The sequence below is a fragment of the Pelodiscus sinensis genome, chromosome 14 (assembly GCF_049634645.1).
Source record: "Pelodiscus sinensis isolate JC-2024 chromosome 14, ASM4963464v1, whole genome shotgun sequence".
Taxonomy (NCBI): domain Eukaryota; kingdom Metazoa; phylum Chordata; order Testudines; family Trionychidae; genus Pelodiscus; species Pelodiscus sinensis.
Genome location: NC_134724.1, coordinates 40,950,472 through 40,975,719, shown reverse-complemented (window position 1 = coordinate 40,975,719; position 25,248 = coordinate 40,950,472). Strand labels below are relative to the sequence as shown.

The following is a 25,248-nucleotide window of genomic DNA, read 5'->3' as shown; positions in this document are numbered from 1 at the left end:
GCCAAAACAACAAATCTACATGGCTCCGTCGCCGGAGCCATGTAGTTTAGACGTACCCTGAGTGGATGTTTTCAGAGAACTATCCACAGTGGCTCCAAAATCTCTCTTGAGATCCCATCCAGCATTTGATACATGTAATTGGGATTATAGTTTCTAATATGCATTGCTTTGCATTTACAGTACCAACATAGAATTTTATCTACCATTTTGTTGCCCAATTACCCAGCTTTGTGAGATCTCCTTATCTTGAGTAGTTTTGTGTCATTTGCAAACTTTGGCATTTCACTGATTACCCATTTCTCCAGATCATTTATGAATATGTGGAATAGGATCCATCCCAGTACGGAGCCTGGGGAACACCACTAGTCACCTCTCCCCATTCTTAAAACTGACCTTTGTTTCCTATGTTTTAATCCGTTACTGATCCACAAGAGGACCATCCCTCTTATCCCATGACGGCTTCCTTGGCTTAAGCACTTGAGCCCACGAGTCCTATTGAAATCAGTGGAATTCTTCACGTGCTTGACTGCTTTGCAGAACTGGGGACAGTGAGTGCAGTGCTTTGCAGGAACACACCTTACAACTGTTGTGCAGTGGTCACGAACCCCACTGTGAAAGGAATGAAGATCCTCAGCTGTTTTTTTCCCCTTGTTCTCCACTGTCACACGGCTTGCTTTTTTTCTCTAGATCATTGCAGCCCAGGAGGAAATGCTGAAGAAGGAAAGAGAGCTGGAAGAGGCCAGGAAAAAACTGGCTCAGATCCGCCAACAGCAGTATAAATTTCTCCCCACAGAATTGAGGGAAGATGAAGGCTAAACTGCTGAGATGTGAGGGTTTTTTGTAACGAAATGAGCTCAAGGGGGACAGTACAGAGAGTGTTAACTATTCTGCTATGCCAACCACTTCCCTAATCAAACTGCCTGTAATAGCTTTCGGTGAGCAAAGGGCAATAAACGTTTGTCCTTTGTCATCTGTTCAGCCAAGGTGCGTGCTCATCAAATAGATGGTACAGTGTTAAGCCCACCAATCCTGTTCCTTCCTTCCCTGACTCACTGTATCTCAGGAGAGAATGCCTCACCTTTTCCAGAAGGTTATACAATCAGTATTATGTCATTTCCTTAAGCTTGATCTATTTATTGTTCCTTGACCTGTTGTAAGACTTTGTTAATATTAATAGGAAAACTGTTGATCATAGTGATCTGCCACTATGGAGCCAGTAGATTTCTTTTCTCCAATAAGAAGACCAAGGCAGAAGTAAATACTTGTTTGAGAGGAAAAAGGCATCTAAGTGTGGGTTCTAAGAGCTTTTGTCCTCTTTCAGTGTTATAAAGCTGGTTCACCCAAGCATGGGAGGGATCTTCTTTGTACCTGTTTGCACTAGTTTTATTAGTTCCTGCACAGTATCCACCAGCTTTTGCTTGTACAGTATTTAGTGTAACAGTTCCATGGCCTGCAAAACATGACCATGTCCATTCTTTTCAAAGGTCAAATAACCCAAGAAATGGAAATCTCGTCACGGTCTTAGTACCAAGTTCATGAAGAATTTTTTTTTCAATTATATACCTCTCAGTGTGTGACTACTTTTACAATAGGAACATCCATAAAAACTCAGTTAACATTGGACTGAATAGCTCCTTTCAAGGTATCTTACCTGGCTCAAACTGTGGGATTTCTGCTAGAATGTATGCCAGCTGAAGCAGAGACATTCTTAGTACAACAAAAGACTGCCAGAACTCTTGCTGTTCTCTTAAGTGTTTTATTTCTATTTTTTTTTTATCTAGATGGATTGTTTTTTGTTTTGTTTTGAAAAAACTAATAGCTGTTTTAGAAAAGTCCCTTTTCTGAAATATAAAAGAAATTGTGCACATCTGAGGTATGGATACTTGTGAGTTAATATTTTCCTAATTTTCATTAGAAACTGTGTAAGGAATTGCATTACAGAAAAAAGGATAACAGAAATCGTGCTTATGTCTTGAGTTACAAAAAGTACTGTGATTTTTCTCAATCTCTGATGTGGCATAAACCCACAGTGTGGATTAAAAACCATGCAGAAACTGGAACTGGCAAAAGCTACCTGTTTGACTAGCTACAGGAATATGGTGTTTCTTATCCATGATTCCTCAGCACATGCCCATTCCTGCACACACACTCTGAGCAAAAAAAAAAGTCCATTTGGGTCAAAGAATGTTGCTGCTCCACTCCTCCTGGAAGCCGTGCTGCCATTTTAGATACCTAGTGCTGCTTCCAACTGAGCCAGGTTTGCTAGAGGCATACCCACTTAATTGTCCTTGTTGCAGCAGCTGAAGTACTTGTCACATGGACTCATAACTGTTGTGTAAGCAGTATCTAAATTGGTAATTTAAATTCTCATTGCATGTATTGCTTCTCGGCCTTTTGGCTAAGATGTGTAAACATGCTCTCGGAGCGCGATTTGCGGAAAGGTAGGGGTCGGGTCAGTAGGCTGTATTGGCGTCATAACGGTTCCCAAGTCAGTACCCTGACATACGCGGGGTGTTTCTCCTGACTGCCCAATGCTCGGTCCTTGCCTGGAAGCGTCACACATGCTCCCGATCAATTAATATCTATCTGAAATTTTGTCACTTTAGTATAAATATATCACAAAAATTAATAGAAAATAAATATTAAAATGTATAAAGAGGTTTTTTTTTTAGTGTCTCTTCTCTGATGCTGAAGTATTTCAGACTCAGTAGAATTGTAGATTCTCAGTAAATGATGAGAGAGCAATTGGCAAGCCCTGAGCAGAATCCTCTTGATAGGAGCAAATCTGGATTTGCCTCAGTGTGTCCAAAATGAGCCTCTGCCCTAACTTTGTAGACCATGTAAAATGAAACTGAAAGTTCTGAGTAGCCTCTCTTCTTGCAACTTCCAGAAGAGTGAGATTCCAGTCTACAATTTACACCACCAGCACTAGTTGTATTGGTTAGATTGCCACCATTCCTTTGTGCAGTGAGTGGTGGCACAAGACATCTATATTAAAAATACAAAACCTTTCATTTAAGATTTTTAAGTAACGTGAAAGGCTGCAGCACTGCTTATTTTTGTAGGGGCTAAATACACACGGTCTTATCCAATCTTTCTGCATCTGTTGCTTATTCTGTACGTCAGGCTTCCAGTTTGTAGCTTTTTATTTTGCTTACCTGGATAGTATCAGCATTCCTGTCACCTTTTAAAAAAAAATGGGGGAACAGATTGTGGTCTGTGTCTTGCCCATTTATTTTTGTGCTATATATTATTTTTATTTGAGTGTTCAAATGCCCTGGGTATTCACTTTCTGTAATTTAAAATACTCCAAGCAAGGTGACGTTTTCACTAATAATGTACCAGTGCTTCATTGTGATCACTGTAGTACAATAACACAGCATTTTAATTGTGCAGTGAGAATGATATGTCCCTGGTTTAGGAAGAGGATAAGTCAATCTCCCAGTAAAATTAAATTGTATACGGAAATTGTACTGCTAGGATCTTTTCAAGATAATAGAAAATTTTCTGTCAAAATCATCCCCTTGTCAAAAATATGAGGGAGATTAATTTCAGTATTCTACTTGAGGGATTATTTCTTGATTTTAGTGCTCTAGGTTGAGAGACTGTTTTGCTCAGACTTTTTTCTCCTGTGTTTTATCGTCAACAAGTGAACTGCACTCAGACTTGGGACTTACACAGGTTACTGGACAGCAAGCCAACGTGTGAATCTGTAGTACAATAGCTTGCTGCATTGTTACATTGCTTGTGAATACTGCTGTGGTGCATTCTGGGACTTTCAGGCATTATTGCACAGCAAGATATGCACTATAGATTCACTCCCTGCCTTGCCATGATTGAGTAACTTTCCATATAGACAGGCTTGGAATATCCAGAAAAACAAGCTGAAGTGCTTTTCAGCTTGATTTTTTTTTTAATGTTGGGAGTCCTTGATTCCACAGTCTCGTCTGAAGTGTGTTTCATTTTCTGATCTTTGGGACTAATAATAACACTGAAATCAAAGATAGAACATCTGTGGTGTTTGTCAAATAACTGCACTGAATTAATTACAGTGAGAGTTGCAACACAAAATCTCAGGTAAGGATGAGGATTGAATAGCAATTAGACATTATTTTCTTGTTTACCTATTCATTTGGGTTTTAAGTTTTGAAATAACAAACAAGTTCTGTAGTTCAGGATATGAAACTCACTTCTAGAGTGGCTTTACACAAAAATGAGTTGGAATTGGAGGGAACACTTTTTGTAGTTTGTCTAAAGTTTTCTTTTTTCTAGGCCAGCAACAAAGTAATGGGTGTAGGGGAGAGATTTTTAAAACAAAAGTTGAAGACTGAGCTCTTGCATCCTTTTCTCCAGTTGCCTTTGATCTCCTGCATCTTCAGACTAGTTTCTATGGTGGGATCTATCAGAATTTCGGCATAAATGGTCTTTTAAATTTTCTTGGCAAATAAACAGCCTCCCGTTACTTAAAAAACACAGCTCAGGCCCAGTATATGCTGGTGAGAAGGCCACAAAGAAATACATCTTGTGTTTTGTGCCCTGGCTAATCCATTCTTTTTTTGATCATTACTCCTGGAGCTTTTTGTGCCTTATTATGTATATTAAAAGCTCCTGCCCTGTGTTTTTACAGTGTGCACTTAAAAGCTAAGAAAAGTTAAAGTTTGTATACTGTTGATTTCTCTGAGTTTGTAAAAAAAAATTGGACGATTCCAGGAGACTCTATTCCTCATCACTAGTCAGTATTAATCTTGGAACTAGCTTTTCTGTATTGCAGCAATATAAAGATAAATACACTGCTCGAAAGTGTGTGTGTGAGAGTGTGTGTTACTCCCTGTTACAGCAATGTCACTTACTACACAATTTTGCTATACTCCCATAGAACTTACATAGCATCTATAAAGTCGGTACTTTAAGTAATACATTTGACCAGTCTACTACTGATTGCTATAAGTGATCACCATTTACACTGGAATTAGCATATTAACTAATGCTGCAGTGAAATCTGAAAGGGTAGGTGCTACCAGTGTCGATGCAATATTGAATATTCTATATTCAAAATGGCAAAAGAGAGAAAGCTACTGGACTGCTGACCTTCACTCCACTGAGGAACGATATGGAAAAGTAGTGTGGTGGCTAGAGTAGAGATTTTTCTCTACCGTCCATCCTTAACACTAACCACTGCAAGAATACAATTGACAATAAATAGGATAAAAGCTTTGCTACAATTTTTGTGAACTAGAGAAATGTAAGTGGATCTCTGTCTTTGAACAACAAGAAAACCATTCTAAACTGGGCATTGACCATCAGGATAGCATGTCCTGTCCACATTAAGCAGAGAGCTGCCAAACTTCATCATGCACCTCTTAAAAGTCTAACACCTCCATGGCATCTTTGTCTTCTAACTTGCCTTGTAAGGCAACCAAGGATCTTTTAGTCTAAAAACGACAAGGATATAAACCTGACATTTTCTCATGTCCTTTATTTCATTTGCATGTGGCAATGTGGTTCTCATGAAAGATACTTAACTTTGCATAGCAAGAATTCCTGCCCATCAATAGAGTAATATATTGAGTTGTGAGTAATTAGCGCTGCCTTTGTTGCTTTAAAAAAAATCAAACCACTATGAATTTTTCCTTACTGAAATTTGCTAACTTTATGAACATTATTGCAGCTGAAGAACCTTCTGAGTGACACAGTTGTATAGTGGTGTGCTTGCGAGTCATCCTGAACTTTGTGGGTGTGAGCGCCTGTTCTGTAGCTCAGCTTTGTGCTCGAGCTGTAACCACACAGAAAAGCATGAAGGGGTTTAGCCGTGCTGTTACACTGTATGTATGCTGTTTATCTTGCCACAAAAAGTATTTTTTGTATGCACCGAAAATAAACTTTTAAAGGAATGTCCACGAACTGCATGCGTGTTTGTGTGGCTTGAGCTACTGTAACCCATACACCTAGGGTGGTTCACTGTCCCATGTAGTGGCACGTAGACCACTTATGGCAAGAGATAAGAACAAGGGAGCTCTACAGCCTTAGCTGCAATTATAGCTCAAAGTGTTGAGGCTCCTATGCTGAACTCCAGGGGGCCCAGGTTCAAATCCCACTGATGGTGATTACACTATTACCCTTCCCAAAGACTGACAGGAAAGTTTCACATTGCCCTGAATCCAAGCTGTGTGGCATCCCTATATTTTATTGAAAGATTAAGGGGGTGGGAGGGAAATTGCTTATTTAAAGCCATGCTAGATCAGCGATATAACATCAGATGGACACTAAGTAGCCTTTATCACCCTTTTGAAAGAAACCAGTGTTATCAATGTACAGCTGTGATATACAACAGAATTACACACCCATAGCTGGAGTATGTTTGGAGGTTTTCTTTCTTGTCCTTAGCCATAATACTGCTTCCACTTAACCAAAACTTTTCTGGGTCAAATTTTATATGGAGATGGTACCACAGCATCCTAGATGCAACATATATATAGATATAAATGGTGGGACTGTTTATAGTAACAACTCTTCCTACACTAAAAGCAAGTCTGCTCTTTCCTTTGGCCATGACCATCTTTACATTGATGGTCTTGAAATCATTGTGACTGCAGATACCAGCAATAAGTTCTGGTTATCAGGATGGTCTGTGACCACACTTGCATGGTACCAGTGCTAGCAGGTAAATCTCCCTTCCTTCCTTCCTTCCTTGAGCCACTGGGGGAGAAAGGTTTAGGAAATGCATCTTTCAGTGATTGGCCAGAAGAATATTACATACAGGGTAGGAAGCATGGGCTATGCTGTGGGCAAACTTAGTTTTTAATGTATTTTTAAAAAATGAAGGAGGCAAGGTACTCAGTATCACAGTGTTGACTGTCTCTTCCTCTTATCCCCATAAAAATGGCTTATCCCCGTGTAAAAAGAGCTCATTTCCAAATGCCCACCTGGCAAACAGCCTGGGTTTTAGAGTGGAGAGGTTTGTTCCAAAGGCTAAACTGTGCCCTTAGTCATTCTTCTACTACTCTTTGAATTACATTTGTTTAGTTACTTTAGTTTGCTTGTTTGCTTTTTTCTCCTTTTCTGCATAGGAATGTTAAATTTTGATTTATCAACTAATCAAGTAGTTAATGGAATTTCTATCGACTACTCGATAAGGGGCGCACTCGCTATCCCTCTGCACCTCTTTCTTTGAAATATACAAGAACAACCCATGGCTCTTGTACATTTTAAAGGAAGAGGCCCCCCTGGACTGCTTAGGTCCCTGTTCCTAAGCCTCTCCCTTTGAAATGTACAAGAGCCGTGGGCAGCTCTTGTAAATTTCAAAGGGAGAAGTGCAGCAGTAGGGATGCCTCTGCTCCTTCTCCCCCTACCCCCATTGTTGTCTCTCTGATAGAGGCAACGGGGCATGAGGAGTTTATATTTATTGGGTAGTCAACTAGTCACTTACATCCCTACTTCTGCATGGCTAAGCAAGACTAAGGAAAAACAACTGAAGAGAGTTGGCAGGTTTTTAAAGGGACATTATTACGGGCCCAAAAGCAAACTATTCCACTGCATAGGAAAGATAGAAAGTACAGCAGGAGTCCACCTTGGATCAACCAGGAGATCTTACATGGGCTAAAAATCAAAAAGGAGTCATATAAAAAGTAGAAACTAGGTCAAGTTACAAAGGATGAATATAAGCAAACACAGGTGTGCAATGCAAGGGCAAGATTAGAAAGGCAAAGGCACAAAACAAGCTAAATCTAACTAGAGACATAAAGAGTAACAAGAAGACGATATATTAGAAGCAAGAGGAAGACCAAGGACAGGGTAGGCCCGTTGCTCAATGAAGAGGGAGAAACTATAACAGCAAAGTTGGAAATGGCAGAGGTGCTTAATGATTTATTTGTTTCGGTTTTCACCAAGAAGTTTAATGGTGATGGGATGCCTAACATAGTGAATGCTAGCAGGTTTAACAAGTTAAAAATTACTTGGAAAAGGTAGACGTCTTCAAGTGACCAGGGCCTGATGAAATGCTTCCTAGAATACTCAAGGAGCTGATAGAGGAGGTATCTGAGCCATTAGCTATCATCTTTGAAAAATCATGGAAGTTGGGAGAGATTCTAGAAGATTGGAAAAGGGCAAATCTAGTGCCCATTTATAAAAAGTGAAATGAGAACAACCCAGGAAACTACAGACCAATCAGTTTAACTTCTCTGCCAGGGAAAATAATGGAGCAAGTAATTAAAGAATTCATCTGCAAATATCTGGAAGATAATAAGGTGACAGGTAACAGCCAGTATGGATTTGTAAAGAACAAATCATGTCAAACCAATCTGATAGCTTTCTTTGATAGGATATCAAGACTTGTGGATAAGGGAGAAGTGGTGGACGTGGTACACCTAGACTTTAGTAAGGCATTTGATACAGTCTCACATGACCTTCTTATAAATAAACTAGGGAAATGCAACCTAGATAGGGTTACTATAAGAAGGGTGCATAACTGGCTGGATAACCACTTTTTTTTTCTTTTCCCCCTCTTTTCCTTCCCCCCGCCCTTCCCTTATTTATTCTTGGATCTGGACTTCTAATAGTCCAGTCAACTGAAAAAGTGGGTTATACCAACTAAAGCTCATGATCCCATCCACATGTTTTGTTAGTCTTTAAGGTGCTGCGAGACTATTCGTTGTTAAAGTTTTTCCATTCTCAGAGAGTTGTTGTTAATGGTTCACAGTCATGATGGAAGGGCATAACAAGTAGGATTCAGCAAGGGTCTGTTTTGGGACCAGTTCTGTTCAATATCTTCATCAATGATTTAGATGATGGCATAGAGAGTACGATTATTAAGTTTGCATTATTAAGATACCACCAAGCTGGGAGGGTGTAAAGGGCCCTGCCCTTCTTATGAGCACCCTTCAGTGTCTGAGGGGAGTCTTAGTCTCTCTACTAGGCTATCTGTGGGAGAGGCAGTGTCCAGTATATGGCCTGGGAGCGCGCTTCTTCTTAACCCCTATTGTGGCTGTTGGGAGCTGGGGGGGAACCCAGGCCCACCCACTCCTCTGGGTCCTGGCCCAGAGATCTTCTAAGTAGCAGTTACCTGCTGAGTCTCAAAGTGGTTGGTTGCTGTCACAGCCCTGGGCCGCTGGAAAGCTGCTCTGTCCAGCCCTTTCTGTTGGGCCTTGTGGTCAAGTCCTCCCTGTCCAGAGTTCTGCAAGGGTTGCTGTTAGCTTACCGGCTAGTCTTCAGCTATGGGACCTGGTTCTGATCAGGACTGAAGTCCAGCTCCCACTCAGAGCTGTCCAGAGTGCTGCTGTTCTCCAAGTCAGCCCTTAGGTTTGCCTGGGTCAAGCTCCAGAAAGGAACTGCCAAGCCCTAGGGTGCATTAACAGGGTGTTGTAAGCAAGACACGAGAAGTCATTCTTCTGCTCTACTCTGCACTGAATAGGCCTCAACTGGAGTATTATGTCCAGTTCTGAGCACCACATTTCAAGAAAGATGTGGAGAAATTGAAGAATGTCCAGAGAAGAACAAAAATGATTAAAGGTCTAGAAAACATGACCTATGATGGAAGACTGAAAGATCTGGGCTTGTTTAGTTTAGAAAAGAGAAGACTGAGAGGGGACATGATCGCTGTTTTCAAGTATCTAAAAAGGACTTACAAGGAGGAGGGAGAAAAAAATGTTCTCCTTGGCCTCTGATAGGACAAGAAGCAATGGGCTTAAATTGCAGCTTGGGAGGTTTAGGTTGGACATTAGGAAACACTTCCTAACTGTCAGAGTGGTTAAACACTGGAATAAATTGCCTAGGGAGATTGTGGAATCTCCATCACTGGAGATATTTAAGTGCAGGTTAGATAGATGTCTATCAGGAATGATCTAGATAGTGCTTAGTCCTGCCATAAGGGCAGGGGACTGGACTCAATGACCTCTCAAGGTCCCTTCCCGTTCTAGTATTCTATGAGTCTATGGCTATGGGAGAGGGACAGGAGCAACGTCAGCCTCTTCTCAGAAGGGGTGCTGAGGTTGGCTAGACAGAAAATTGTGGGAGGGTGGCATTACAATATGTATCATGTGGGCACACATACAATACACACTTAAATGTTTACTTTTCCAGCCAGTCGCAACTCTGTCTCCAGAGCTGGTTAACTGAAGGGCAACAGCTGCTGGCGAGGCACCCAGCTCTGAAGCTGCTGGCTAGTCACCCACCAATCCCAACTAAATCACCCCAGCCAGGGCTTTGTCAAGCTGAGACTTACAAACCTCCAGCAATGGAGATTCCACCCCCTCCCTAGGTAACCCATCCCAGTGCTTCCCCACCCTCCTAGTGAAATAGTTTTTCCTAATATCCAACCTAGACCTCCCCCACTACTACTCGAGACCATTGCTCTTAGTTCTGCCATGCGTCACCTCTGAGAACAGCCTCTCTCCATCCTGTTTGAAACCCCCCTTCGGGTAGCCGAAGGCTGCTACGACAAATCTCCCCTCACTCTTCAATAGACTAAATAAGCCCAAATCCCTCAGCCTTTCCTTGTAAATCATGTATTCCAGTCCCCTCTGTTTGCCTTTCTCCAGTGTGTGTACATCCTTTCTGTAATGGGGGGCCCAGAACTGGACACAGTACTCCAGATGTGGCCTCACCAGTGCCAAATAAAGGGGAATAATCCATTTTCTAGATTTACTGGCAATACCCCTACTAATGCACCCCAATATGGCTACAAGGGCTCTGTTGACTCATATCCAGCTTTTTATCCAATGTAATCCCCAGGTCCTTTTCTGCCAAACTGCTGCTTAGCCAGTTGGTCCCCGGCCTGTAACAATGCTTGGGATGCTTCCATCCCAAATACAGAACTCTGCTCTTGCCCTTGTTGAATTATCAGATTTCTTTTGCCCAATCCTCCAATTTGTCTAGGTCACTCTGGACCCTATCCCTACCCTCCAGTGTATCTACCTCTCCCCCTAGCATAGTATCATCAGTGAACTTACTGCGGGTGCAATCCATCCCCTCACCCAAGTCATTAATAAAGATATTGAATAAAAATGGCTTCACAACCAACCCTTGGGGAAGTCCACTTGATACTGACTGCCAACCAGACATTGAAATGATCACTACCTGTTGAGTCTAGCCAGGTTTCCACTTTACAGTCCATTTTTCCAATCCATATTTGGTTAACTGGCTTGCAAGAATACTGTGGAAGGCTGTATCAAATGCTTTGCTAAAGCAAGTGAGGTGGCAATGACAGACCATGGCATCCTTACTTCTGTGTTGCTGCTGGTGGAAGTGCTGTCTTTAGAGCTAGGCACCTCACCAGCTACCACCACTCTCCAGCTGTCCAGCTCTACAGGCAGCGCCACAGTCACTAGCAGTGGAGAAATGAAGATGGCAATACCATAGCTCCCTTACTTCTAAATAACATCTGACCTTTGCTCTGGTGCTCTGGGAGTCATGGCTATGAGAGGTTTGCGGTGGCTATAGCCCCCACAACCCCTTCTCCGCCAGCACCATCCCTGGAGAGGGAGCTGGATTCTGTTCATCTTTGGGCATCTTCAGCTTAATTATTCACTCTGTCTTAAACCTGTACAAGCCCATTGGTTATTTCCTGTCAAACCACAAGGTTATTTTACAGTTTGGCACTGTTGGCTTGGAGATTGCTGAGCAGCCTGGCCATCCACATTATAAAATGTAAAAAGGGATTATTTTAAGATTTTTACCCACGCGGCATGTGGCTTCTGAGTCAGAATCCCTTCATTTAAAATCCACCAAGCAGCCAACATGAAGCCCAGCATCTGGAAGAGATGAAGGTTCTTTCATCTTCACTCACCACCGCACTGTGTGTGTTATCTTAACTTCCGCAGTATAATGTGATTCAGCATTTCAAGGCATATGAAAACCCATTAATATAGCTTTAGTAGAGTGAGAAAGCTCTTCAGTATTGTCAGGTATTTTCTTTATTTAATTCTTGATCCACAGCCCAAGTGCAGGGTTTGATGATATTGGCTGAAAGTTGCAATTCTAGCTCAGATGCAAAATCCACTGGTCCAAAAGCAATAATGCAATCCTTTTATTTTGAAATGACTACCAGGATTTACTGTGGGGCCCTGCTAACTCATATTCCTAGCAAATGAAGCCCTTGTGCCCATTGTTGGCATTCAGTAAGTGTGACGGGGCGGACAGGCCCCGCACTGACGGACAGAGGGTAGCCCAGGCCAGCTGGCAGAGAAAGCCCCGCCCCTCCGACCCTGCTGGGCATGCTCCCAGCAGAGGCCGGGTATAAAAGCAGAGGGAGGGAGGAGACCAGGCCGGGCCAGTGTTTCTGCAGCCGCTGGGACCAGAGTCGCTGCCTGTGCCAGACCCTGACACCGAGGAAGCAGCCTCCGACCCCGGGAGGCCAGAGCGCACCCACAACACCGGCAGGTACGGCCTCGGAGGCGAATGGGCCCCAGGGGAACCGGGGCGCGGTAGGAAGCAGCCCAGGGCAAGGGAAATAAGATTTGGCTCGGCGTGTATCGGCCGGATTCCCCGCCGAGCCGGCAGGAGCCACAGACCCTGCCTAAAGGGCCCTGGGCTGGGACCCGGTGGAGAGGGAGGGCCCGGGTCCCCCTACCACTCAGCCCTCTTCCCCCCCCCCCCCCCCCGGCCCTGGATAACCAAACCCCGGGCCAGGAGAGGTTTCTCAGAGGGACTAGGCCTCTAATACCGTATATCCCCTGATAGAGGGACCGGGACTTTGGGTGCTGTATAGGCCCGGATCGAGACACGGGCCAGTAGAAGGGGGCAGCAGCCCCCATCAGGGGTGTACCCCCTGACAGTAAGGTGTCACTGACTCATTAAAATATGAATCAGTTAAAGTTCCATAGTCAGTTTTCATTATTAATGAAATTGCATTGGAGACATATGCTGCATTTTACTGGTCTACATATTTATTGATGTAAATTGAAATATCAATGACCCAGTTTAAGCCAGGAGGAGAGTGCCCAGGTTCCATGGTGATGGACATAGGAATGCAGGCTGTATTACTTCTATATTTGCCCATCTTGTTGTTTTGATTTCCAGTGTAACAGGAAATACATTAAACGTACTAACAATCCAGTGTCCACTAATAACATTAGTAATACTACTTATGAAATCTAAAATGTTTGTAGCCCTAATTCAGCAAGGAGCTTCAAGAAACGTGTAAGTCTAACTAACTTAAAGTTTAGCACATGCTTCAGTGATTTGCCAAATGGCTAATTGGAGAGAAACCAAGTGCGAAAATGTATGTACTTTGTACATCCCAGTTCCTGTTAATTGGCCATGTTGGGTACTCAAGGAATTCAAAGTCTGGCTTGAACAGTTTTTTATAATGTTTCTAGGAGTTAACTTTTCTATTGAGCAAATATCCCCAAGATCACCTCAGTGCAGTGGTCTCCAATCTTTTTAACCACAAGATGACTTTTTCAATTGAAGTGCACTGTAAGATCTACCTCAAACCCAAATACCCTCGACTGGCTTCCTTCCCCCTGCTTCTCTGAGGCTCCGCCCCTTCTCCGAGGCCTCCCCGAATCTCATTTACTTTCACCAGGCTGGGGTAAGGGGTTGAGGTGCAGACTCTGATCTTGGCCAAGGGGTTCGGAGTGTGGGAGGGGACACCCTGAAGGTAGAAAGGTGGCATGGGTCCTTGAGTGACCATGGGGCTAGAGCATTTGCCTGGGTAGTGCAGGGTTGTGGGCTTGAGTCCCACCCACCCACCCTGGGAGTGGCCAGACAGCTGCCCCAGGGAATGAGCAGTGCAGCTAAGACAGGCCTACTCCTACCCTGGCCCTGCACCACTCCCCAAAGCAGCTGGCATGTACAGCAGTGGCACCACGTGCTGCCCCTCAACTACAGGCACCAACCCCACAGCTTCTACTGGCCACGGTTCTCCATTACTGAGCCGCAGGAACAATGTCTGCAGGCAAGGACGGCATATGGAGACCCCCTGCTCTAACTTTCTCAGGGGCTGCAGGGACATGCTGGCCACCTTCGGGAGAACAATTCCCACCGGGATAATGACTCCAGCCATGACAGGTTCAGCATTTCAGAACTTACTGCTCAAAGGATTAAATGTAAGTGTAAGAGAGAAATGAAAGTGATGAAATGCACAGACCAGTCACAAACCAAAACTAACCCACTTGGCAAGCAGGAAATAGTAACAACCCCCCATGTACGTGTTGGGTCAGGAGAGGAGAGGGAAGGACAGTGTGTGTGTGTGAGAATGACAGAGACACACACTGTGGGTGACAGAGATTCGCATTGCCCAGCCCCCTCCATCCCCTTCCCTCGATGTGGAGACCGGGTACAGGAGTAGGGGGAGAAGGGACAGACTGACATCAGTGCTCCCCCCCCCATATTCCGCTCTCCCACACCCTGCACAGCAGGCAGGAGGCTCCCAAGGGGCAGCTCCAAGGCTGAGGACAGGAGCAGCACGACAGTAGGCGGAGATGCAGCTGAAGTGCCAGCCTTCGATAGCTGCCTGGCCAAACCAGTCAGAATCACCTGTCAGAGGCTCCAGGATCTATTGGTACATCCCAATCTACTGCTTGGCGATGTATTAAAATGCTAGTTGAGCTCTGATTTGACACATTTCAGCCATCGATGGCTTAGTGCTTTACAAAGGAGATAGAAGTATCGTTATCCCCATTTTACAGGAGGAGTCAGAGAGAGAGAGAACGTGACCAAAGTCACCAAGCAGTTGTTTTTGGACTTCAACCTTTACTGTTGATCCTACACTGCAGGAATGAAATAGACTGGCAATCGTAATAGAGTATCCAGTAGCTAATTCTATTTCATTCACTCTCTGGCATACTTTACTCAGAATTACTTAATTTTTCTGGCCTCTTTGTCAGATACACAGAAATCAAATGCATTCTTTCCCTGTAACATATATAGCAAAAGGACTTTAACAGTGATGGGTGATCAATGCCAAGAACAACTCTCACTTTCATTGCAAACTCTTAAAACAAACATCTTCCAGAATTAATTTTAATCTGCAAGCAGCTGTGCCTTTTGCTCCCCATCATGGTTTTGCCTCATTTCAGGGGAGGTCCTGCTACGTATCTGGATTCAGGCCTCACTTTCAGCTTTCACAATAGACCCCAACAGCATTTTTCTTCTTCTCTACGTCTGCTGCAAGGGGAGTGGCTGCTTTATCCTTTTCGACAAAGCTCTTGCTGCTTCTTGTGATCCGCCGCCTCCTTTGCCAAGGCAGCATTCAAAACTGAACTGCAAGAATTCTGAGCACGGAGCCCTTTTAACCACAATACCAGTTTTAAAGTTTACCCGCAAATGCCTTTAATCTGCGGCAGCTATGTGGGATTTAGACATTTACTGCCAGCCTAGTGACTCTGGCTTTCTGCCTTCTCTGATTCATTTTTTCCTTGTGGCTCTATAAGAACGAGCATTTTGCCTGGCTTTAATATCTCTCTTTGAAGTTTTTAGAAAGTAATCAAGTTTCCATGAAACTAAATGTTGGAAAAGATGCTGCAGCAGTTTGTGGCTTATCTAGAAGTTGGTTTTGGCCTTTTCTTATGATACTCTCTGCATAGGTTATGAGTTGTATGAAATAGGTGGCTTTAGTCACCTCGCCCCAACTCTAACCTGTCAGTGCAATGCTTGAGTGGTTACTAAAAGTCTAACCTTAAGCCAAATCCTTCAGTCCTTCGTGTGGAAGTTATTAACTAAATAACTATGGGCTGTGGATTTGGTGCTCGGTAAGTTCAAGAGATCCTGTCTTTGTGGGAACATTCAAGTATGACCTAAGACTGACAAGCATTGGAAACAAAGTGACAAGGCATCCTGTGGCACTTTATAGACTAACAGATGTATTGGAGCATAAGCTTTCGTGGGCAAAGACCCACTTCGTCAGACGCATGTAGTGGAAATTTCCAGAGGCAGGTATAAATGTGCAGGCCAGAATAAGGCTGGAGATAACGAGGTTAATTCAGTCAGGGAGGGGGAGGAGTAACGGTAGTTTGAACGAGGAAGCCTAGTTCGAACTACCTAGTTCATGCCCCGTGTAGCCGCGCTGCACGGGGTTTGAACGAGCGGGGTTTTAAAAATGGCGGCGCCCGGCTTATGCAAATGAAGCCCGGGAAATTCAAATCCCGGGCTTCATTTGCAAGTGCGGTATGCCTACATTACCCTCCTAGTTCAAACTAGCAGGGTAGTGTAGACATACCCTCAGTCTCCGAAAACCACAGTAGTATCAACACTCCTTAGGGCAGTACAGGTTGCACTTCTCAAATCTGGGATTCTCTGGCCTGGCAACATCTATGGTCCCTCATAACCATGGATGTTCTGGGATTGAAGTGTCCCGGTGCATTGCAGGGATTGGAGGACTGGGAGCTGGCCCACCGCTCAGCTGGGCTGTGAGGGGGGAGCCAGGAGCTGATGCATGGCTCAGCTGAGCTGATGGGGCTGATGTAAGGATCAGCCAGGATGGGTGGGGTGCAAGGAGCTGGTGCACAGCTCAACTAGGCTGGGGAGGGGCCAGGGCCGCCCAGAGAGGGGGGCAAGTGAGGCAATTTGCCCCAGGTCCCAGCCCCCTTGGGACCCCCACGAGAATGTCTGAAGTCTGAGTTCTGAGACAGGGAGTGCCAGGAAGGGGACCCTGAAATTGCTTTGCCCCAGGCCTGCTGAATCCTCTGGGCGGTCCTGGGAGGGGCTGGGAGCTGGTACATGGCTCAGCTGGGCTGTGGGAGGAGCCAGGAAGCCCATTGGGAGAGCAGCATGGGGCATCAGCAGGGGGCCTGAAATGACCTCCCCTGGTCTGGAAAAATCCCTCATCTGGGACCAGTCAGGTCCCTAGGATGCTGGACCAGGGCGGTCCAACTTGTAGGCTATTCTAACCAGGTGTCAGATGTAGCTTTGCTACTTCCGATATGCCCAGAAGGACTCAAACTCTCGCAACCCATCCATTTGTACCATGAAGAAAGCTTCCTGCTCGCTCTCTCCTGGTTTCAAAATGGTCTCTCTCACCTTTCAGGAGACATGAATCTTACTGCATATTCCACAAGGGTATGTTGATGGGTTTTACTATGGAGTCACTTGTTACCAAGGTTTACTTTTTGTTCTGATATGTCACAGGAGCTCATTCGTCATTTGGTTTGGCTAAATCCTTGGCATCTGAAAGGAAAGTTACAGAGACGCTCGCAAGTTTTCTCTTAGTAGAAATGGCCAGTGCAGGTTGGGGTCTTCATTCTGCTTCAGGATCCATCTCCCATTCTGTGTGTTTCTTGTCTAGAATCCTAGTGTAAGGGGACTGTTAGCCCCTTACTAAAACTCTGTGGGAGTTTTGGTTTGCCAGCTCCCAGTATCAAAAGGGGAAGGGTCCACGAGAAATCAGGGCCCTGAGACTGACAGACCCCAGAGACAATGGAAAGCAGCCAACACTGCAGCTCAGCCTGATTGACAAGTTGGACATGCCAGTGAGGAAAGCAAGAAGCCAGGCCCCATTGTCCCTGTGAGCTGGGATTTTTCTGGGTCTCTCTGAGCAAGCTGTGTGGAGAAGAAGTCCTGCAGCTACAGAGCCAGACACAGACAGCCCAAGGAGTGCAAGCTGTGCTGAGGGGCAGTTTTGCAGCAACAGAGCCAGGCACACACAGCCCAAGGAGTGCAGACCCTGTGTTGAGCAGCAGACTGACAGTGCTCAGAGAAGCCAAAAGGGACAGAGAAGCAACGCAAGGAGCTGGAGACTGACAAGGCAGCACAGCCTGCAGCTGGGTGTGGTGAGCAGCTGGGACCAGCAAAGTGGGGGGAGAGGCTCTGGGCAGGGAGATATCACCAGCCAAGAGGCCCAGCAGGCCAGACTGGGAGAGAGGTCTGGCCACTTAGAGCCTGAGGCTATGTGGTCACTGCCAGAGCAAGTGTGTCCAGCCTGCAGCCCCCCTGCAGCACATCCAGGGCCTCTAAGGAAGAGACTGTGAACGGTCCTTACACTCTGCAGGCTGCTGTTTTGATGTCCCTGTGCTACAGAGCAGGGCTGTGTGTTCTCATTTAACCATTCTCATTTTTTCTTATTCTTTTCTCTTTAATCAGTTGATGTTTAATAAATTGTATTTTGCTTAGAACCTTATGAAACGATCACTGGGCCAAGAAAGCCTGCAGTGTGAAGAGAGCACCTCGGAGTGGGGACACCCTGACTCCTGCCCCTAGTGACTACAAGGTCGGGGATTAAGCCCCAGGAAACCTGGGCCCAGCCTTGTTGGGGTTTCGAGGACTCTGCTACTCAGGAGAGTGGAGGGGGAGCCCTCAGGAACAGGGAGGCCGAAGGGTAAAGGAAGTGGGAGCGGGGACTCAGATCCTTTCGCTGGTCCATTTCACCGGGGTGGTATAGAAGCCAGGAAAGTTCCCCACAATAGCGGGACCATTCCCCCGCTTATACTAGGGCTGGAAGAGAACGCAGAAGGTCATAAAGTCCAGCCCCCTGCCCAAAGCAGGACCAACCCCAACTAAATCAACCCATCATTAGAGCAGAGCAGGTAATATAGGGCCCGTGAACTGGGTCAGGCCTACCTCTGTCCTACAGCCCAGTGGGAGCCTCGGGTAGGCTCCCTGCCTGTAGTGCCCATGCATACTGCTCAAAGCGGCCAGCTGTGAGGGCCGGGTGCCTCTCTGCATTCAGCAGGCTCTTGGGGAGGACTTTGCGCACTGCCCCTGTCCCCAGCACAATCTCGCAGCTGCCATTGTTTGTAAACTGGCCAGTGGGAGCTGTGTGGGCTGTGCTTGTGGTGCAGGCAGCACATAGAGTCACCCTCCATGACACACGATTTTCAGAGAGGCACATGGCACTGCAGCCAGCTGCTTTGAGCAGCAAGCGGGGACATGGCAGGTAGAGAGGCTACCTGAAGATCCTATTGGGCTTCTGGCCGGGAATTGCCTGGGGTAAGCATCTCCCGGCCAGAACCTGGCACCCCACCCTTTCCTTCCCCCCAACTACTGCACCCATATCTCCTCCCACACCTCAACTCGCTATCCTAGGTCACAACACAAACCTTCTGCATCCCCTCCTGTACCCCTGCTCCAAGTCACACCCCCCTCTTAAGCCCTGTACCCCTCCTCCTGGTCAGAATCCTGTGCTGCACCCACACCCCGCTCCCAGACTCTGCACCCCAATCTCCTGCACTAGATCACAACCCCCTCCTGTCCTAGGTCGTAACCCAAACCCCTGCACCCCTCCTGTGCTCCTGCTGCAGGTCACAACACCTCCTGGACCCTTCACCCTCTCCTGCACCCAGATCCCCTCCCCTGAGTTCTCTTCTGCCCCCAGCCTCTTTCCCTGACCCCGCACCTCCTCCATTAATATCATAGAAGAGTGCGGCCCTTGACCACTTACCAAATTGGGACCCCCATAAAAATTATTGCTCATCCCTGATTTAGATTATAAATAGATTGAATCCAGTATTGTGGCTTGGATTCCCATATAACCAGCAAATGCTAGAACAAGCTACAAAGGAATTTCAGGCTACTTGTTAACTGCCTAAAATTTTCTTAACATACAGATGTTTCAATCATGCCAGCTAGCTAAACATGAATATTTACAGATGCATTTCAGGTTTTGACATCCAAACAAGACGTGGGCATCTGTCTATCAGAAACAAACAGTGAGTATGTACAATGTAAACACCTGCAATGGGGCTTGATTGCTAGAGTGACAGAGGAACCTCTTGGTTTATTATATTTAATTATTAGAATTCCATAGCTGTTGCAGTGGGAGCCTGGGGCTGAGCTGACACAAGTGGTGGTGAGGAGTGAGTTGCTGCATTATAGAGAAAGGAGTCTTATTTCAGATGAGAGAGGCTCAGCTTCTGTTGCATGAGGCCTTTGATCTTACAGCCACGTTGTGGGACTTCCCCATTTTCCAGGAACACAAAGGCACCTTTGAAGAGCAAAGAGAGTGCATGGTAACCAAAGTATGTTGAAAGCCGTGACTTCATTTCTCCACATTTTCACAGCAGAAAAGCTCAGGAGAAATCACTCATCCCTGGCTGGTCTCTGCAATAACAGGCATCCAAAAAATGTCTGGTATTTTTTCCGTTCGCCACACAGGAGAAAATTCCTTAAATGTTTCCTCTGGATTTAGAGTCTGCTATTCTTAAATATTGAGCCATGACAAAGGAACAATAATTGTCATTCACTGTGGGCACAGTTATAGGCACTTCACTTGGCTGTAAATTAGCTCTTTGGAGATGGATGAACACATGAAAACAAGGGAGCGCTTTAGGCTACTCAGTTTCCACAAGTACATTTCATCACAAACCCTGTTCTTCAGCATCCTCATCCAGCCCTTGTTCCAAAGACTTGTGCTGAAAAGCAACAGGATTCCTGCACTGCTGTGAGTCCAGTTCTCTTCCACAGCAGCAGGACTGTCAGGGCACCTGTGCTGCTTTTCCCAGAGGAGAGGAAAGAGCTGTTCAGGGACTGGAAACCCTACGGGTGGCTGTGTGCAGAAACCTGCAGCAGCCTCAAACTCAGGCTTACAGGGCTCATGGGATGGCATCAAAAATAGCTGCCACAGAGCCAGAGAATCATTTCTGCTATTGCTGGCAGCCCCAGAGTTAGAGGGGCTGTCCCCTGCCTCTCTCTCACTGTAATGAACCTCTGGTTATATTGTGCGAACGACGTGGGGGCTCATGATAGCAAGGGTGTACGTAGTCACTAGATGAGCACTTGCTTGTAGGTGAACACTCTCGGCTGGCAGGATTGCGTTAAGATGTAAAGCAGCTTGGCAGCAGGTGGATTCTCATTTCCATCTCTCCCCCCCAGGCCAGTTCTGGCGAACTGCAACCAGGTCACCCAAGAAACCACCTTAAAGTGTAGCCGATGCTTCTGTAACGCTGTGTGAACAAGAGCGCCATATTCAGCTTCCCACTTCCGATACCCCAGCTGAACCTCCTCTTGCTGCAGGGAGACCGCCATTAAACCCGGTGCAAGCCATCCACATCCCCAGGGTGTGATTCTTGTGCAGTAACTTTCAATGGGCAAAATAGAAATCCTGAAATCCTTTCCCAGTCACTGCTTTGTGCTTTTACTTCAAAGCCTTTGGCCCCAAACAACTCTGGGGGGAGGCTAGTCCCAAGCCCCACCCCTTCCTCCTCAGGCTCTGCCCCTTCTGGGGGTGAAGCCAGCCCACGACCATGTGCCAAAATTCAGTAAGTGGCTCCCCTGAGAAAATGATTGCCCACCCCTGTATTCATGGGTGCTTGGAGAATAAAATGAACAATTCTGTAATGGAGAAGTGAGGAGGAATTTCCCCTATGCACGGGATTTTTCAAACCCTTATCAGTGAGCTGTTGGCTTCTGAGCAGAAGTGAAGCATGAGGATTTATATCCCTTGCGATTTGTTCACATCCTGTGAAATGTCACTTTGAATGTTTTCCTTCTCCACACACAAGTAAACCTCTTCCTTTTGCTAAGCTATCGGCCTCTGCCATTTGCCAGTGACTTCCACAGGTAAATGATACATGCGTTTATCAGTTAACATTTACTTGCCCTTCACCTTTAGTGAATGTTTACTTTGACCTATTTTTTTTCATGTATCCCCTTGGCTACCTCCTCTCCCGATAACCTTGGTGGTTGGTCTCCCTTCGGACAGAAGGCATTCTTGTTGCCCTTCTCTGAACTGCTTCTCCTTCTACTACCCCTCATGGTTTGACCTAGGTGGGTTGACATTTTTCATTCCCTTTTTACTTTGTGCATGTCTGTGTGTGTGTGTAGTATGTGTGCATAGTGCCGCTTTTCAGACACATCCAAGATCTGCCTTCTCGCATGTTGCTACTCGGCAAGGACGGTAGTACTGTAATTCTGCAGCACCCACTGCAGCCTTTCTTCTGCCTGGTCTTTTGAGCAAACAGGATCCTGCGTATTCCATGTGTCTTTGTTTATCCTGCTTTCTCTGAGGCTTTCCTCTTTCAGCACTTTCCAAATACCCCGGTAGTGGACCACCCTTGTACTGGCTGAGAGGTGGCTATTACTGCAGTCATAGATACAGAATAGGTTGACAAAGGGGCAGAGCAGTCCTTACCCATAGGTAGAAATATGCAGATGCACAGGGCACCCGAAAATTTGGGGCACCACTGGGTCTGAATGTCCACCCACTTGCCTCTTCCTATCCCTGGTCTGTGGCTTTGCTTCCTCCAGAGAGGATCCAGTTAGCTTGCAGAGCTATTAGCAGAACACTGAACTGTGAAAGAGCCATTCAAGTGTCATGTAGACATTTAACAGGCGTTTGTCAAACCGAGGTATGTACTGTCCGTTTTTGAATTTACTGTGTTAGTCGACAGGACCTTAGTTTAAAATTTGCTTTACAGATATTTCATGAGGGTATTGCTGAAGATTATAAAGTCACATCTCTGGGTACGGCTACACTGTGGCGGGTTTTTCGGAAGAGGTATGCAAATAGTGCTCACATTTGCATACCTTCTTTCCTTTTTTTCCCTACACGGGGCCAAATATTGGGAAAAAATCCCTCTTTCGAAAGCCCCGTAAACCTTGTTTTACGAGGAATAAGAGGGCTTTTGAAAATGGGGGTTTTCCGACATTTGGCCCCATGTAGACGGGGCCATATGGCAAAAAAGCCTTTTCCAGAAAAAACGGAAGACGGTATGCAAATGTGAGCGCTATTTGCATACCTCTTCTGAAAAAAACCCACACAGCGTAGCCGTACCCACTAAAAAAGCATCCTCCTCCCCCAGTTGCCATCAGGCATAGGGGCACCAGTTTAATATTGCTGTGTGGGGCACCCTAAATCCTAAGGTCAGCCCTGCAGAAGGGTCACAGATCCAGACTCCTAGGCTACGGCTACACTTTGAGTTTTGCTGCAAAACCTATGCAAGTGAAGCACGGATTAGCATTTTCCTGTGCTTCATTTGCATACTCTTTCATTATGTTTTTGCACTAGGCATTCTTGCGCAAAAACAGGCAGTGTGGCCGTGGCTGTTTTGTGCAAAACCCCCTTTTTCCACAAGATCCTTATTATGCCTGTCCCAGAGAAGCATAAGGATCTTGCAGAAAGGGGGTTTTTTGCGCAAAATGGCCATGGCCACATTGCCTCTTTTTGCGTAAAAACAGAATGAAAGAGAGTATGCAAATGAAGCACAGGAAAATACTAATCTGTGCTTCATTTGCTTAGGCTCTTGCAGCAAAACTCATAGGCTGTGTCTAGACTGGCAAGTTTTTCCGGAAAATCAGCCACTTTTCCGGAAAAACTTGCCAGCTGTCTACACTGGCCGCTTGAATTTCCAGAAAAGCACTAACGATCTCCTGTAAAATCATCAGTGCTTTTCCGGATATACTATGCTGCTCCCGTTCGGGCAAAAGTCTTTTTCCGAAAGACTTTTGCGCAAAAGGGCCAGTGTAGACAGCACAGTAGTGTTTTCCGCAAAAAAGCCCCGATCACGAAAATGGCGATCGGGGCTTTTTTGCAGAAAAGCGCGTCTAGATTGGTCACGGACGCTTTTCCGCAAAAAGTGCTTTTCCGAAAAAGCGTCCTGCCAATCTAGACGCGCTTTTCCGAAAATGCTTTAAACAGAAAACTTTTCCGTTAAAAGCATTTGCGGAAAATCATGCCAGTGTAGACGTAGCCATAGTGTAGACAAAGCCCTAGGTACCATGAACATTTCTGTTTGCCCAAAGTGTATTTTTCCCTTTTGTCAGACATTATCTTTCCCAAGTTCTTTTCATTGTCATCACCGTGATAAAGGCTGGTAGATACACTTTAAGCCTGAGCTGGTAAATTTTTTGTGCCATTTTGTGGGTTAGAGAAATGAAATTCATTTTTGATATTCTTTTCTCACCACTGTGTGTTAGCCGTGTAGACTGAATTCATAATCAATAATCTCCTCTAATCTTCACTCTTTATACCACAGTCTTTCCTTAGGTAAAACTCCTTCTCTAACCTGTCCGTAGACACAAATGGATGACCTGTTAGGGTACTTTTTGACACCTTGAAAGTCATTCCGAGCCACTTCAGTTCCAATACAGCCCACATACTAATTTTGTACTGACCATTCAGAGAGATGAGTTGGATGTAAAAGATTCTCTGCTGTAATCCACAGTGAGCACAGTGTTGATTTGCAGTTACTCTGGCAGCATATTTCATCCAAGTCACTCTGGTTCCCTAAGCAATACCATATTAGGTTATTTCTCTTCATACTCTGGTTGCAGAGGAGGTATTTGCATCATGGTAACATTCCAGGGCTACTGCTAAATTTACATTAGGGAGCTCTGTTTTCAGTCTTCACAGATGCCAGGCAGCATTAAAGAGATGGGGATTGTTTTGAAAAGGAAACAGAAAACAGCCTTCAGAGGAATATAGATGAGTCTCTGTGAAATTCACACCCACCTATGTAATAAGTGTGTTCGCTTAATGTTTAGCTTGTAACTTGTTTGTTTCACATTTGCTGGCAACTACTATAACTTTTTAAAGCCTGCTGTAAACAGTAATGGCAGTTTTCCATCTCTGAATGATTAGAGGCCCAGATTGCTTTGCAGTCTCTGTAATGAAAGTTCCTTTTCACTGTTGGCATGTGTCCTCTCATTAACAGTGGTGTCCTGAGTCCCTCCAGCAGCCGAGGGACCATATGGTGAAATCTTGTTTGTTAAGAAAGGAGAGTTCTTCCAAGAGGAAGGGCTGAGGGATTTGGGTTTATTTAGTCTACAGAGGAGAAGAGTGAGGGCGGATTTGATAGCAGCCTTACATGAAGGGAGGTTCCAAAGAGGATAGAGAGAGGCTGTTCTCAGTAGTGACAGATGACAGAACAAGGAGCAATAGTGGATATTAGGTCTAAGTTGTATATTAGGAAAAACTATTTCACTAGGAGGGTGGAGAAGCGCTGGGATGGGTTCCCTAGAGAGGTGGTGGAATCTCCATCCCTGGAGGTTTTTATGTCCCGGCTTGACAAAGCCCTGGCTGGGTTGTTTTAGTTGGGATTGGTCCTGCTTTGGGCAGGGGGCTGGACTCGATGACCTCCTGAGGTCTCTTCCAGCTCTATGGTTCTATGATTTTATATTTCTTCCCCCACCTTGTCTCTCAAAAGGCACTCAGTAATACTGTAAGGCTACGTCTACACTGTGAGTTTTTGCAGCAGAAAATATACTAATGAGGGGCTCATTAGCATAAGTTGCAATCTCATTAGCATATTTTCTGCCGTTTCTTTTTGCACAAGGGGTTTTTGCTCAAAAAGAAGCAGGGTAGCCGCTTTCGGTTTGCTCAAAACCCCCTTTTTTCTGCAAGATCCTTATGCCTGTCCCAGAAAGGCATAAGGATCTTGCAGA

General features: G+C 45.4%; 1 protein-coding gene across 9 annotated transcripts in view; it reads left to right on the top strand.

Annotated features, from left to right (window-relative positions):
* Positions 1-5,901, top strand: part of TLN2 (talin 2) — a 368,094-nt gene extending 362,193 nt beyond the window's left edge. For all 9 annotated transcript variants that reach the window (XM_075897670.1, XM_006127334.4, XM_006127338.3 and 6 more), the window contains one exon: positions 688-5,901. In XM_075897670.1, the coding sequence (XP_075753785.1) occupies positions 688-816 (129 nt within the window). In that variant the 3' untranslated portion in view covers positions 817-5,901. The remainder of the gene's footprint in view (positions 1-687) is intronic.
* Positions 5,902-25,248: the final 19,347 nt, after the last annotated feature.